The sequence below is a fragment of the Sorex araneus genome, chromosome 4 (assembly GCF_027595985.1).
Source record: "Sorex araneus isolate mSorAra2 chromosome 4, mSorAra2.pri, whole genome shotgun sequence".
Classification (NCBI taxonomy): Eukaryota; Metazoa; Chordata; class Mammalia; order Eulipotyphla; family Soricidae; genus Sorex; species Sorex araneus.
The window spans coordinates 191,179,016-191,195,558 of record NC_073305.1 but is presented as its reverse complement, the minus strand read 5'-3'; the positions used below and the strand labels follow the sequence as shown (position 1 = coordinate 191,195,558).

General features: G+C 52.2%; 1 protein-coding gene across 6 annotated transcripts in view; it reads right to left on the bottom strand.

Moving 5' to 3' along the window:
• Positions 1-8,067: 8,067 nt before the first annotated feature.
• Positions 8,068-16,543, bottom strand: part of FAM120B (family with sequence similarity 120B) — a 56,931-nt gene continuing 48,455 nt past the window's right edge. For all 6 annotated transcript variants that reach the window (XM_055134554.1, XM_004617270.2, XM_055134555.1 and 3 more), the window contains one exon: positions 8,068-10,990. In XM_055134554.1, the coding sequence (XP_054990529.1) occupies positions 10,978-10,990 (13 nt within the window). In that variant the 3' untranslated portion in view covers positions 8,068-10,977. The remainder of the gene's footprint in view (positions 10,991-16,543) is intronic.

The following is a 16,543-nucleotide window of genomic DNA, read 5'->3' as shown; positions in this document are numbered from 1 at the left end:
CAGCCCCAGGATTTTTATTTTTGATAAAATTTTAAATCTGATTGCTTTTCCATCCATTTGGTGCCCATCACACTGCCAGAACGTCACAGCCTAAATTTATTTAGATAACACTGCTTTATACTCATAAGCTACAATAGTGAAAAACAGGAAAATGTAATTTAATAAGTCACAATGTGCCTGCTTGGTGGAGCCTGTTTTCTACAACATTAGGTCTTGCTGGCAGAAGGGACTGGAGTTTGAAGAGAAATGAGGAGGAGGAGGAGGAGGAGGAGGAGGAGGAGGAGGAGGAGGAGGAGGAGAAGGCTCAGGATGGTTCTTCTGGGGGGAGGCCAGTGCTGCCAAGCCAAGGAAAAGCTGTGCTGAGTGGTGGTCACTGGCCCTTTAAAACGGAGGCAGGGAAGTGTGGGCACTGGGGAAGGCACAGTGCACAGCAGTGAGGCCTTTGTTCTATGGAGGCTTCAGCTACACTGGGCTTCTGGGGCGCCTGGGGAAGTGAGTGTCAGTCCACACACAAACCCGCGTTGAGTTCGCCACGTGTGCTAGAGGCCCAGAAGCTGGAGCAGACTTCTCAGCCGTCCTGCCTGCAGCGGGCAGCCGCCCAGAACATGCTAGCCCCCGGGAGGAGGCCGGATGGGGCCCTCCGCTGGGGGTGCTGCCTTGGCCTGACTGAAACAGGCCCTCGGCCACTGGGACTCCAGTGGCACCAGAATCCGAGCCACTTGGGAGCAACTCTCCAGGGCCACCCCAGTCCTCACCTGAACAGAAGTGGCCCCAGAGCACAGCCCAGAAGGAAAACTGGGTCGGCTCTCAACCAAGAAGCCCAGAGGACCAGTCGGGCTGGACGGCTTGTGTCCTGTGTGTGCGACGGCTCCAGACACCACCTGTGTCCACTCTCTCAGGGACTCAGGCAGCCCTTGGCCACTGGGCCACCAGGAGGAATGTGCAGTGGGCCTGCTGATCATTGTTGAGCCCTGTTTGTTCCATCAAACCCACTCCCCAAAGCTGCATGGGGCTGGACAGATGTTCCTCGGCCCGGGCAGCAACCCAGCCGGCAGCTCTGGGAGGGGGTAGGGCTGAGACCAGCCTGAAATCCTGGACGGCCCAGCTCGGACTCAGCACCAGGCAGACAGAACTGTGGTTTGTCCACTCACCTAGACCTGCTCTACCCGGCAAGGGGCCAGGCAGTGGTGGGACGTGCTGAGAGGCCAGGAGGGGGAGGTGGAGAAAGGAGGCAGTGGGTGCCCCACCCCCCACCCCTCCCCCATTCCAGAGCACAGATAGATGTGAAACATGAGCGGGGAATGTTTGTGGTGCCGCCGCCAATCAAGGGCTCTGTTGCCAGGGTAACAGGGATCCTTCATCAGCTTGGGAGCAGATGGTCAGTGAGCAACAGGCAGCACATGTTCCCGTGAGCCTGACATGGGCACAGATGGAGGGTGGCAGGGCGCCGGCTGACCTGACGCCCTTCCCTGCCCTCTCACTGAGCAGGGGCCAGGAGATTAGGGGCACAGTCTCCACACGAACACCGGGTGCGGCCCAGCCCAGGAGTACAAAGCCGGCTTTGATGACAGGCCGAGGGCCCTGATTAACACCCCTGCCACCCCATCCAGTCCCCGTACCTGCAGCCCTGGTCCTGGTTTTGCAGCTCTGACAGGAGAAGTCAAACTTTCCTCTGGGGGTGGGAGCTGGGACTGAAAGGGTGGAGGGTGGATGCACGGGGCCTCAGGGCTGAGTAGGGCCATGTGAGCGAGTCTGTGGCTGCACCGATGGAGAGAGACGGACCCTCCTTAGGGAGGTGCTCTGCATGTTTCCTCAGCTGCATCTGGGGCTCAGCTTGTGGTTGCACCTGACAGCACCATGTCCCCCTTGGCTCCTGCAGAAAGGGGCACAGGCATTGATCCTGATACAGCCTCTCACCGACATTTGCTACCACGAGTCCTGGAGACTGAAGGATGTGGGGCTTCCTGAGGCAGGAGTGGCCACCGGGCAGCTAGGCCAACTGGGTGCTGCCACAGGAAAGGGGTCACTTCCTCCAGGCACTAGAGCAGCCTGAGTCTATATTCTGAGTCTGTTCCTACTCTGGCTGCCATGTCCAACAGCAGTGCAGACCCCGCCTGCCTCTGTGTGGGCCGACAGCCCCACCTGCTGTGGCCCTTCAGGACACTCTTCAAACCACCTCTGGGGTCAATACCCAGAAACCAGAGTTCTCAGCCAAGACTTGGAGTGTCTCCTTCAGAACAAACTTAGAGAAAGCACAGGAGAGCCTGAGGGCAGAGTGCAGATGAGTCCCGGTTAGGGCCAGGCTGGCTTGCCGAGACACCGGGAAGGTGCCTTTGCACAGTTCTCTGCTCCAGCGGAGCCAAGACAATGGCCCCGAGGTTTGTTTCTCTACATTTTCTCAGAGGCATGTTTATGTTAAAATGCCCATCTCCCTCATACTGCCTGGATAAGCCCAGCGCCCAACCACGTCCCTGTGGCGCCTTCAGAGGTACCAAGTTGTACATTCCTATCTATCTGCAGAGGTCATCTAGGATCCCAAGTAACATGCCACAAAACTTAGAAAGTGTCTGGGAAAGCACCTTCTGTGGAATGACAGCTCATAGGTTTTCACCAGAGAATGGCTGACCTCCGTGTCCACTAAGACACAGGACAGAGAAGAGGGCACAGACAAAAGCATAGAGGTAGGTAGGAGACTCTGATGAGAGACTGAGCAAACCTGAAGTGGGCTCTTTGAGAGGCCACAGAACCAGAGTTCGTGAGAAAGAGCAGAGCCCTGCGGGCAGTCGAGAACCAGGTCATTTGCAGAGGGCAGAGGGCAGAGAGCAGAGGAACGGGAACAGATGGGGTCACTCTGTGGCAGAAACACTGGCCTTGGTGGCACTGGTTCCCAGAGGCTGTTCACTGGTTGGACTATCTGTGTTGGGTGAGAGGCTGGGCTTTGGAAGCAGGGCACAACAGTCCTACCCATGATGGCAGGACAGGTATAAGCTCTGAGCATAGTCAGGTGTGGCCCCCAAACATAACACAAAGCCCACAAACAAACAAGGACTAATAGGGGGTTTGCCGCCCTCAGGCACAGTGCTACAGGAAACAAATCTGTCCACCCACTGGCCCAGACTCCTGGCAGCTGCGGACAGGCCAACGGAAGGGCAGGGCGAGGAGTCTGAACACGCGGCTGGTCTCAGCTCTGGGAGCAGGCTCAGACACAGCAGAGTCCCTCTGAGGGACAGCCTGCCTCTCCCAGGACGTAAAGGCTGGCCTCTCAGGGAGGGGCCTGGACAGGGCAGCTCTGCCAAGGCACCCAGAGACCTTCAGGGCACGTATGCTCTGTCCAGTCAGGCTGTGGCTGCCCTGGCCTCACCTACCGTCAGAGCTCATTCCCAGTGACCAGGGCTGTGCTGGAGCTGGCTGGGGGTGAGGTGGGGGAAGCTGTGCCCCCCGGGACCTGGTGCACTCTGCGGGCTGTCACTGGAGCGGGGGAGGTGTAGCGTGTCTAAGGAGCTGTTCCAAAGGCAAAGCTACACCGTCAGAGTGTCCCAAAGGTGACCTCTGTTCCTCTGTCCCTGTCTCCCTTATCTAGTTTCAAAACACATGATGGCACTTGCAGATGTGTAATGCCCAGGCATGGTCTAGGGCATTACAACCAGCTCACTGTCCCTCATCAAATGCCAGTGGACACAAGAGTGCCGACCAAGACCCACAGGCGGTTGAGCAGTGCTGTGGGTGAACCTGCTGGAGTTGCTGTGGGCTCTTGCCCCCAAGTCCAACACCTGCAGTGGACAGAGCTTCTCCTACTATGCCAATAACTCATGGCCTGGGTCTCCTCTGTAGCCTGGACAGGCCAGAAGTGAAGACCCGAGAGCTCCAGGGCCAGAACGTGGATTTTAGCGTCACCACACGGCCCGGCCCTGATCTGCACCTTGAGAGGGGCTGCCCTTGAATGGACAAGCTTAGGGCCAGTTACAGAGGCATCTCTGCTTCTCCTTGGCCAAATGCAAATGGCCATGCTCAACTCCCTTGAACTGCCCTTTAGCTGTGCTGACCACAACTGCAGGTGGGAGAGCCACAGGGGTGTTTAGGGAGAGGGTCTGCAGGATCCCAGGCAGGGTATGGCAGCCACTGGGCACTCGGGTGGACAAACTGAAGGACCTTGGGTGCAGCCCAGTTAATGTGCCCTGCTGGGCCCTGAGTCCGTGCCCTCCTCACAGCCTGCACTCCCCAGGGTAAACCCAGCCAGACTTTGACTACTTGGGCCAGAGGCGAGACAGGGAGGGAGCACAGCCGCCACAGAGCCTGAGTACAGCTGTCCAGACAGAACAAGAGGGTAATTGGTGAAAGCAAGGCCCGTCTAGGTTCCTCAGGGGAGAGGCTAGAGACAGCAGAGATGGGGAGGGCCGAGGCTGGGTCAGGGCGCCGGGGCCTGGAGGCAGCTGTGTTCAGCTCTGGAAGCAGGCATGACAGCGGAAACTGTCTCTGCCAGCCTGCATCCAGCTACATGCTCTCAGTAGAGTTGGCTTTTAAACCTGATTCTGCTATTTTTTTAATTGGGTTAAATGGTTATTAGATTTTGTAAACAAAACAAAAGCTGCCAGTTTATCAATATTAATTACCAGTAAAAATGTCTTAAATAAAAACTAGCTGCCTTGCACAGTGGGTAGGGTGTTTGCCTTGCACACGGCCGACCCGGGTTCGATTCCCAGCATCCCATATGGTCCCTGAGCATGGCCAGGGGTAATTCCTGAGTGCAGAGCCAGAAGTGACCCCTGTGCATCTCCAGGTGTGACCCAAAAAGCAAAAAAAAAAAAAAAAAAAAAACCCAACTAGCTGCCTCCCACTCCGCTCTCATTCCCTTCCCCCTTCCTCCTTCCTTTCTTTAACCCTAGGCCTCCCCAAAGCCCCACAATCATGGCTTAGTCCAGCCTTAAATAGAAAGTTAAATAGATGTGTAATTGCAGCAGCCTGTGGGAGGGAACTTGGTCTCATGGAAAAAGCTCCTGACGTCCCTCCCCAGGTCAACCCAGGTGGTTCCCAGGGCTGTGCCCCTGCTTTGGTCCCAAGCCCTGAGCCAGCACTACGGACCCAAGTCTTCAGTGCAGCAGGCTGGTGTCCTCTCATGCTCACCATCCAACACGCAGCTGCACACACATGCCATGGGACAGAGGACATGCTCCCACAGGGAGCAAGGCAGCATGTCGGCTCACTCAGGGCCAATGGTGGTACTGCAGCATTTTCACAAAGACTTCTTTGCACAGATACTGGAGGCTGGGCCAGTTTCATGGCATGAACCTTTGAGTCACTTACACTTTGAGTCTTTAGTTTGACACTTCCAGTCTGTCCAAGATGCCCAAGTTTGAGCTGGGTATGGTCCCAACAGACACAAATGTGAAAGTGTGACCAAGAGAGCAGGTGCCTCATTTTGGGGTGGGAAACCCTGAAAGGAGTCCCCATTGGGAGGACAGCAGAATGATTCTTGTCCCAGCACAGCCCCACCAGTGAGACGCGTCAGCTGGGCGCCCCTCTCCCCTATCTCCATACACAGTGCTCAGGCACCTCTGCTCTCATCTGGGAACCCTGTGGCTCACCAGTCTGCCTGCCCCAAACTGAGATTCCTCCGCTCTTCCCCAGCAAGCTCACTTCTCAGGTAAAATACCGGGCAGCTCACTTTTAAGGGTAAGGTACAGGGTGGTTGTCCTTGAGATAACAGGAAACACATTTTATCTTGTATTTCTAGAACTCAGGTGTGTGGTTCCTGCCCACTGTTACTTGCCATCTTTGACTCTGAGCATACCCGCCTCTCCTCCTTCCCTTGGTGCTGTGCTCTCTCTCCACGCACCCTGTAGGACTCCGACTGGGTAGTACAGAAAGCCGGGGGTGAAGAGCATGACCCTGCAGCCCAAACCCAAGTCCCATGTCAATGTCACAGTTCTAAACACTGTTCTATCCAAGTCACATATATGATCCTTTGTCATGGGCACCACTTACTCAGATTATGACTCACGGAACCTGTATGCTGGAGCACACCGTGGGGGAGGGGGAGGGGAGATCCTGCTGTTGCCCCCTCCACTCTCCACTGAACTAAGCCTTCCACTACTCTTTCAGCACCAGACACAACCCACTTTTCTGAGCAAAATAACAGACGGATGCACACTCAGTCTGTGACTATGCTGCTGCTTCCTTCCACCCCTTCTCCATGTGACCAGAGCAATCCTTCTAAAATCTAGCTCTGTCACCTAATCATGTTCAAATCCTTCTAGAGCACCGAGTGCTGAGGGATGGGACCCGCCTCCTTGCTGCCCTTGCCTGCTGTGAGCAGATGGGGTGCACTGCAGGGGCCTCATCACAGCTGCCAGTGAGGCCTGGCTTTGTCCAGTGACTCATGTCTTGCCTGGCTGGAGCCTGCTGCCCAGGCACTGCTGGCATCTTTCTGCTCCCCATATCCTGGTGCTCTGGCAGCCTGCCTTGGGCCTGGCCGTGGACGCACCCTCACAGACCAGCACTCAAGTTCAGAGGCCCCAAGTGGGAGCCTTCCCTCAGACGAGGTCAGAACTACAGAATCATAGCACCCCCTTCCCTTGGGGCACGTATGTGTCGGCTGTTCTTGCTGACTTGCCCTCTGGCCACCTGGTCCTTTCTGGGCCTCTATTTCCCTCCGTTTAGCATGTAGTTGCTAATATGGGCAGGGAGTCAGCCATCTGCTGGTAATGATTTTGTCTGGAGCCTCCAAGCAATGCTCAGGGCCTCAGATTCCCAGTGCTCTTTGGCTACTTTGGCTGAATAGTTCAATGATCGGGCATGGAAGTGAGCTGGGGCCTCCAGGACCTCCCAGTGGTACTCAGGATGCTATCGGTGTTGATTGTGCGGGTTCACAAGTCCCTTGCCAGACATGGCCCCTAGCTCCTGAGTTTTGTTAGGGCTTACTCCTGGCTCAGCACTCAGGGATCACTCCTGGTGGGGCTGGGGGTACTATATGGGATACCGAGGACTGAGTCAGGGTTAGTTGTATGCAAGGCAAGTGCCTTATCCACTGTACTATCTATCTGGCCCCCTTTTCCTTTTTTCTCCCCCTTCCCCCCAGCGATGCTCAGGGATTACTCCAGGTTCTGTACCCAGAAATGACTCCTGGTGGTGCTCGAGGGACCACATGTGATGCTGGGGATCAAATATGGTTCCACTGAGAGTGTGGCAAGTGCCAACTCTATCGTACTGTCACTCGGCTCTGACAGTGGTTTGACACGTCCGCTGTGCCCCCTACTTCACTGCAGACCAGTGGTCTGTCTGGTTCACTTGGTATTATTTTTGTTTCTTTGGGCATACTTGATAGTACTGTGGTTTATTCTTGGTTCTGTGCTAAGAGATCACTCCTGGCAGGGGTTGGAGGACCCTACAAGGTGCTGGGGATGGAACCTGGGGTGGCAGCATGCAAGGCAGGCACCCTGCCCCTTATGCATCTCTCCTGTAGCCTCAATCTTATTTCTGGAAAGTATAGTTTTGCTTTGCTTTTCATTAAAGATGTCAACACGGATCAGGGAAGTGGCTTAACAGCAGAGCAGCTGTCCTGCATGTGTGAGGCCCTAGGGTCCGTGTCAGAGGGTCCACCCCCCCATGCATGAGTCTGTGGTTGGCAGGCTGATGCCTTTTGTTTTGGGGTCACACCTGTGCTGCAGGGACCTATGTGGGACTGAAAGGAGTTGACAGCGTGCAGGGCAGGCCCCTTAGCCTGTACCAGCTCTCTTCCCCACGTCATGTTTTGTAGGCATTGCTCAGGGGCTATTCCCAGCTCAGTACACAGAGGGTGATGGGGGACCACGTGGTGTAGGGACTGACCCCGGGTCTCCAGCCCTGAGCACCTCCTGGCCTGTGCCGATACTGTTTAATAAGCACTCGACTGCATTATCATGACTCCCCCCCGCTCCCGCCCCATCTTTAGCTTTTGGTACAGTGATGTTTATGTTTGAGTGGTTGGGGGAAGTTGGTTTCTCACAGTCTAATGTCTCTTAGTGGACTTAATAAGTGAAGTGGCCAGCTGTTCCCTGTCAGAGGTCTCAGTATGCACACATGACAAGAAAGTAATTTTTATAACATTTATTCCACACAAAATTCAACCCATAGTTTTATGCTGTGGAAATGTTTATGAAGAGCAGTGAGTGATGCCCACATCACAGTGCTAGCAACAAAACTATTAACTCAGCTTTAAGACTCAGAAAGAAAAAAATACGAAAGAAAAAAACAAAGGTTCAGAAAAAAAACCACTAAGTTATTACAAGGAAATCCACAGAAACAGCCCATTACCAGCGAGAGCAAAGGAGAGGAGGGTTTCTGAACTCTGGGTACATACTTCAGGGTAAAGTCAAAGTGGCGAGACAGAAGGACACAGAGATGCTGCCTAGTGACCATCCCTCCAGCCCGAGAGAGGCTTCTCTGTAGGCTCTGCCCACCCTGACGTTCTCAGTGGCCCAGGATCCACAGAACCTCTGCTGGAGTCACCACAGCCGCAGGGGGCGGGTCCCTCAGCATCCCGGGGTCACACAGCAGCCCACACTGGGAACTGGGGTTAGGGCTGCAGCTGGAAGAACCTGGTCCCACAGAAAGGCTTACGTGACTAGAATTATCTGCTCTCTCCACATCTCAGCAGCCAAAGGGGTGTCTAGCTCAGGACGTTTTGTACCGACTTAAGGATCTGAACCCAAAGCCCAGACCAGAGAAAGCAGAGGAGGAAGCAGCACCGATAGCCCGAGAGTGACTCTGGGTTTGGAGTTGCCCCATAGAAGAAGAGCAGTGTTGGCAAAGGTGTGACAAACACGCCACACCATGCACGCTCACCCCATCTGGGAGCGAGGGCCTGTCACGCTCACCGTAGATGACAAGCTCCTGTCCCATGCCAGAGCAGCCCTGGCCCTGGCTCAGCATGTGGGGCAGTGGCTCTGCCATGGCCCATCAGTGAGTTCTCAGGGCCCTGCACCCTTGGGTTTCTGGGGGATTCTCAGGAGTAGAGACCAGGCTTATTTTGTGGGGAGGGCACACCCAGCTGTGCTCAGGGGTTACTCCTGGGGGCTCGGGGGGCCGTATGGGATGCTGGAGATCAAACCCAGGTCACCACACGCAAGTCAAATCCTTAATCCTCTTGCTGTCTCACCCCAGGCTAGTCCTGTGCATTTTTTTTTTTTAATTTAGTTCCCTGTAATTCTTACCTGACACCCAGTGAGTTCAGGTCTGTGAGCTAGGGAAAATGAGCAGGGAGGGACAATTACTGCCAACTGGGCAGGCCAGCGCAGCAGGACACAGGGAGCCTGCTCCCCCACCTCCCGACCCCGGAAAACAGAGCATGAGTAACAAGGAGCAGCACATAGGAGCCCTGGACAGGGAGACGCTGGGTAGGGTGTGGACAGACCACTGTGCTCAGGAGTCAGAGAGAGAGGAGGGTCTGCCAGTGGCGGCCCTCCCTGTCAGGCTTGTTTCTGGCGAGGCCCACGGGCGGAGCACCAGGAGCTCTGGGCACAGACAGAGACCACACCAAGTGAGAAAGGCAGGCAGTCCCTGGGCAGCCCCAAGGTCCTCTCTTCTCGGGGAGGTGGGCAGGCCAGGCTGACACCCTGTGACAGTCTTTCCATCCAGATATCATCCCACAGCCCACCCTGTCCTCTGCCTCTTGCTCAGTCAGCTCCCTCTGCTGACAGTCAGTCAGGAAATGCTGGTGCCCACTTACCCATTTTGCTTTCTGAGTTCTGAAGGAACCTCACATCTCAAAGTGGAGGAAACCAGACATTAAGTCCAAATAGGCAGGACTTGAAAAACACATTATGTCAAGGAGAGTGAAGAGCCTGCAGTGACCGGTGCTCTCCATCACCAATACAGGCTATCACCCTCGGAGAGCTCGAGCACCGCCACCTGCTCCTGGGAAGCTGTGGAGTAGTGGACCGGGGTGAAGACTCACCGCTGGCCGGGGCGGGGCACGCCCCTGGCTCTGAGTACATCAGCACTCTGCTCCTGTCGGTATCCCCGTCCTGCCCAGTGCCCGGCCCTCCTAAGCACGGCCAGGGACCGCAGGTTTACAGGAAAGGGCTGCTTCAGTCACTGGGGGCTGTGCTCGAACACTGGGATCGTTTTATTTTCATTACAGGACATCTGGGGTGAAAAGCTGCATGGAGAAAGGGCCCTAAGCAGAAGGAAGCTGATGCAGTTTGCATATATTTAACAGTCCCAGGAGCTAGCACTTTCTTTTTCTTTCATTTCCAGAGTGAGGACTCGGCTTACAAGGAGAAACCAAGATCTGAAGCAAACTTTTCAGCTGCAAGACGACAGCCTGGGGCTTAGGGGACACCAAGCAGGAGGTGGCAGGACAATAGGGCAGGACAGTCCCAGGTGGCCAGAGCACAGGACGTCTTCGAGGTTCTCTTTAGGGTTAGAAGTTGAATAATGATCCAAATGAGAAATAGAAACAAAGTCACACTCAATCAGGGTGATAAACAGCCTGCACAGTGGGCATCGCTGGCACCACCAGGGCCAGCCTGCCTCCACTTGGCTTTCCGGTGCCAGGCCTTCCCGACGAGCAAGCGTGTGACCTTCTGTCCCGGTGTGGGCTGCTCCTGATGGCTTCCAGAGGTCCAAGTGTTCTGAGCACCGTTATGGGCTCGTTTCTTTGAATCAGGGTAGTCTAGATGAATTCCTTGTTGGAGCAAATGGTAACATGAACCTGTGGGTCCCCTTCCAACGGGAATGCCCTCAAGTGAGACACACAGAGTCCAAAAACTCAGAGCTGGCATGTGAAACACGTTGGTGCTGCTCAGGGCAAACTCCCAGGCCCTCCTGCCCAAGGGTGTGGGGATGCTGGGTGCTGTCCATCGCCGCTCCTGACTGTGAGGGGCTCGGAGTCTTGTCTCCAAGAACCCTTCCATCTCGGTGTGTACTTAGTCTATGTTGGCACTACAGAGTAACACATACTGACTGGCTGACCGAGAATGGCTGCCCCTATGGCACGCATCAGTTGGACCACCTAGAACACGAGAACATAAAGAGAACACAGGTGAATGTACTAGCCTGTCCTGAGCCAGTCCAGTGGGAGGGCAGCCCACTCCAGCCAAGCAATCAGACGGGAAGGGATGTATGCGTGCATGGCTGGGGAGTGATGGGAAAACATTCCCCTCAATTTCATCCAGGGTAAGCTAAGGCACCCCCTTTGCTGTTCAGGGTGCTTCCTTCCTACTGGCCTGCTTGGAGCCGAAAGCACAGCTCACCCTTTCAGCTCACTGCCCAGTGCCTGCTCATGGTGCCCGGTGTGTGCGGGGGCCTGGTCTCCTCCCTGGCGCCCTGGCTCTGCATCCCAGCCTTCATCCCAGCCTCTGGCAGCTGTTTCAAGCTCTCTGCCCCATGGTGCAGCACATGGCAGTGCTTTTCGGTAGAGACGCAGTGTGGATCCCAGACCAGGCTCCTCTTACACCAGAGCCTTGCGCTCTCTCTCTCTCTCTCTCTCTCTCTCTCTCTCTCTCTTTCACACACACACACACACACACACACACACACTCGTGTACACACATGTGTACATGCACAGTCCCTCTCATGGTCCCAGCAGGCAGCAAGAGTGAAGGACAGTCTTGTCTGTACTCTTGGACACCATCCACACTGACGACCCCAGTTTAGGTCAGAACAGAATGGGGTTCTGCTGACAAGGCCCATTTCTGCTGCCTCCCCCCTCCCCTGCCAGGTCCATGTCTCTGAGCTGCCTCCTCCTGTCTACTCTCCAAGGAAATGAACAGCCATGGGAATCGAGGGACACCCCTGGGTGTGACAGTGGGTGCTGCTGTGACCATTAATGCAGTTCATTATCCCACTCAAACTGCTCAGTGATGTACTGAAACTTGTCATTATAGAATGTTTTTTCAAAGATGACTAACATTTGTCTCTTGCAAATTTTACTAATTTACAATCAGTTTTGTGGGGCCCATGTTTATCTGGGAATGTCTTGACTTCCTGATCATTTCCAAAGGGCATCTGGTCAGAGACAAAATTCTTGGTAGCTAGCCCCTTCTCGCCAGCCCCTTCTGGCACTGAGCATACCAGTCCTTTGCTTTCTGGCCCCAGGATTTTGCTGAGAAGTCAGTGACTGCCCTCAGATGTGCAGGTGACTTTGGCATGTATAGCATGAAACCCAGACTCAGATGTGATGTGCTGTCACCTATGTTTGGAACCTACAATGCGGCACCTGGAGAAACAGAGCTCCTGAGGGCTGGGGAATGGGGAGGTGTGTGTTAATTCAAGGACACAATGTCAGTTAATAAGGTCGGAGAAGGAACAGGGAGTGGGGGGTGAAGGGGAAGTAGGCAGAGCGATAATACAGTGGGTAGGGCATTTGCCTCGCATGCAGCTGATCTGGGTTCAATCCCTGGCATCCTGTAGGGTCCTCTGAGCCCACCAAGAGTAAGCCCTGAGCACTGCTGGCTGTGGCCCAAACACCCCCCAAATAAAAACTGTAAGAAAAAGTAAGTTCAAGAGATGTGGTATATAACATAGTAACAACATTGACATGTGCTGTGTGAAGTGATGGCCGTGCTCAAGAAATCCACCATCCGCATGTGTTGGTAATGGCAAAAGACTGCGAGATCCAAGCACCATGTTCTACACCCCAAACTCAAGCAGATGGCTCTGAGATTGGCTGTGTGTATGTGAGAATGGTGGTTAACGAGATCAGATACCTGTAGTCTGAGAGACTTTGTCAGTCACAGCACAGCTGTACAGCTGTGTGCATGTCTGAGCCCCAGCTGGAAGATTGTTCACATGCTGACTGGGTCGGTGCCTGACTTCTGGGGTGGGCTGACTTGCTCTGTCTGAGCCACGTCACTGGCCTGGGGAAGCCAGTGTGAGCTTCTTCCCAGCATGGCAACTCTAAGGAAGAGAAGGTTTGCGAGCCGCAGGAGCAGGCACAAGCTGTACTGCCCGGCTTGTCTTTTTCCTGGTCTCTCTTTTTTTGTCTCGCTGCTTCTGTTTACGGCTGACTGGAGTCTGCAGTGTAAAAGCCCCACGTGCTTCTCAGGGCCCTGCTCACAACAGACTGCATCTGTGGCTGGGGTCCCCAGGTCCTGCCACACGGGCTGGCTGTGGGGAAGTCACTCTGATGTTTGCAGAATAGAAACTGCATGACTGCACTCACTGACCATATCCCTGTTACAGACGACACATGTGTGGAAGTATTTCTCCACATCCTCTGCAATACTTGTTTCTTGTCTTTTTTTTTGGGGGGGGAAGCTTTTTGGGTCACACCTGGCAATGCACAGGGGTTTCCCCTGACTGCGACACATGTGTGGAAGTATTTCTCCACATCCTCTGCAATACTTGTTTCTTGTCTTTTTTTTTTTGGGGGGGGAAGCTTTTTGGGTCACACCTGGCAATGCACAGGGGTTTCCCCTGACTGCGCTCAGGAATTACTCCTGGCAGTGCTGGGGGACCATATGGGACGCTGGGGATAGAACCCAGGTCAGCTATGTGCAAGACAAAGGCCCTCCCCGCTGTGCTATGGTTCCGCCCCAGTTTCTGGTTCCTTTGATGGTATTCTATCCCCCACACCCTCCATTCCCCAGCAGGGCTGAGATAGTCTCCCTGATGGTTTGTGATTTGCTTGTCTGATGAATCTCTGCAAGTACTATTTGGTTGTCTCCAGTCTTCCTTGGAGAAATGCCTACTTATTTCTCAGCTCATTTTAAAAACTGGGTTATTGGGGCTGGAGTGACAGGACAGTGGGGAGGATATTTGCACGTAGCCAACCCATGTTCAATTCCTGGCATCCCATATGGTCTCCAGAGTTCTTCCAGGAGTGCTCTCCGAGCGTAGAGGCAGAAACTAGCCCTGAATACCACTAGGAGTGGTCCAAAAACCAAAACCAAGTCATTCTCCCCCTGCGCCCCCAACACCCACTGGTTTATTTGATTTTTGCAATTGAGTTTATAGGTGCTCCTTGAATGTTTCTGGATATTAAGCCTCACCCGATCATGGTTCACAAGCACTCTCTCCATCCCACTGGCTGCCTCATACATTCTGTCGACCTCATCCTCTGCCATGCAGAAGGTGCTCGACTTTTTCCACTTTATTATTATTATTGCTGCTGCTGCTGTTGTTGTTGTTATTATTATTATTTTGTTGTTGCCGATACCTTTCATGTTCTCATTTCCAAAAATTCATTCTAAGACTAGTGTCAAAGAACCTACCACCTATCTTTTAGGAGTTTTACAGTTTCAGGTCTTATAGTTTAATCTTTAGTCCATTTTGAGTTGATTTTCATGGAAAGTATGAGGATGAGATTCCATTCTCTGCACATGTATGCAGTTTTTACTGAAACTGGCCTTTCTCTAGTATGTGTTCTTAGGGTCCTTGTCAAAGATTAGTTACCACGTGAGGGTTTATTTATAGGTTCTCTACTTTGTTCTGTCCACGAGTCTGTTTTTATGCTGGTAACATTACGTTTTGACTATACTGACTTTGTAGTATGACTAGATTTGTTCTTCTGTTTGTTTTTTGTGGGGAGTGGGTTGAGGATTGGGTTTCTGGGACATAGCTGGTGATACTCAAGGTTTATTTTGACTCTGTGCTCAGAAGTCTTCGTAGTACCCAGAGGACCCAATCTGGCACTAGGAACTGGGCTTGGCAGGATCTAAGACAAAAATGCCTTAACCCCAGTATTATTTCTGTGGCCCAAGATTTGTTCTTATTTTCCCAAATCGCTTTGGTTATTCATGGTATTTTGTGATTTCATACAAAGTTCAGGGCTGCTACATTTCTATGAAAAAATTTCATTAGACTTTTAACAGAGGTTATATTGAATTTGTAGACAACTTTAGGTAGTACAGACATTTTAATAATATCAATTCTTTCAATCCATGAGCACAGAACACCGTTCCCATTTGTATCTTTTCAACTTCTTTCATCAATTTCTTTCATTTTAGGGTTTTCAGAGTGCAAATCTTTCACCTCCTTATTTCTTTTCTTTTTTATTAGTGAATCACCGTGGGGCAGTTACAGATTTACAAACTTGCGTGCTTGCATTTCAGTCATATAATGATCGAGTACCCATCCCTCCACCAGTGCCCATTCTACACCATCAATTATCCCAGTATTCCTCCCAGCACCTCCACTGTCCCCCTCCCCTGCCCCCTACCTCTGTGGCAGGGCATTCTCTTTTGTACTCCCTTTCCTTTTGGGTGTTGTAGTTTGCACTAGAGGCATTGAGTGGCCATTGTGTTCGATCTATAGTCTACATTCGGTTCGCATCTCCCAACCCAAGCTGGTCCTCCAAATACCCTTTACTTGGTGCTCCCTTCTCTATCTGAGCTGCCTTTTCCCCCAGCACTTGAAGCCAGCTTCCAAGGCATGGAGTAAACCTCCTGGTCCTTCTCTCTACTATTCTTGGGTGTTAGTCTTCTATTCTGTTACTTTGTATTCCACTGATGAGTGCAATCTTTCTATGTCTGTCCCTCTCTTTCTGACTCATTTCACTTAACATGATACTTTCCAAGTTGATCCATTTATATGCAAATTTCATGACTTCACCTTTTCTAACAGCTGTATAGTATTCCATTGTGTAGATGTACCAAAGTTTCTTTAACCAGTCATCTGTTCTTGGGCACTAGGGTTTTTTCCAGATCTTGGCTATTGTAAATAGTACAGCAGTGAACATACAATGTTCTACTATACTCTTTTGCCTCTCCAGGATATATTCCCAAAAGTGGTATAGCTGGATCAAATGGGAGCTCAATTTCTAATTTTTTGAGAATCGTACATACTGTCTTTCAAAAGGGCTGAACCAGTCGGAATTCCCACCAGCAGTGAAGGAGAGTCTCTTTCTCCCCACATCCGTGCAAACACTGGTTGCTTTTGTTTTTTTGGATGTGGGCCAGTCTTTGTGGTGTAAGATGATATCTCAGTGTTGTTTTGATCTGCATCTCCCTGATGATTAGTGATGAGTATTTTTTCATGTGCCTTTTGGCCATTCGGATATCTTCTCTGAGAAAGTTTCTGTTCATTTCATCGCCCCATTTTCTGATGGGGTTGGAAGTCTTCTTTTTGTAGAGTTCAACTAGTGCCTTGTATATCCTTGATATCAACCCCTTATTTGAAGGGTATTGGGTAAACACCCTTTCCCATTCTGTTGACTGTCTTTGTATTTTGGTCACTGTTTATTTTGAGGTGCAGAAGCTTCTTAGATCAAGATATTCCCATTTGTTAATCTCTGTTTCCACTTGCTTGGCCAGTGGTATGTCATCTTTGAAGATACCTTTAGCTTCAATGTTGTGGAGGGTTTTGCCAACCTTATCTTCAATGTATTTTATGGGTTCTGGTCTGATGTTGAGGTCTTCAATCCATTTTGATCTGATTTTTGTACATGATGGTAGATAGAGATCTGAGCCCATTTTTTTGCATGTAGCTGTCCAGTTTTGCCAGTACCATTTGTTAAAGAGGCTTTCCTTGCTCCACTTCACGTTTCTTGCTCCCTTACCAAAGATTAGGTGATCATATATTTGAGGGTGTGTATAAGGATATTCAACCCTGTTCCACTGGTCTG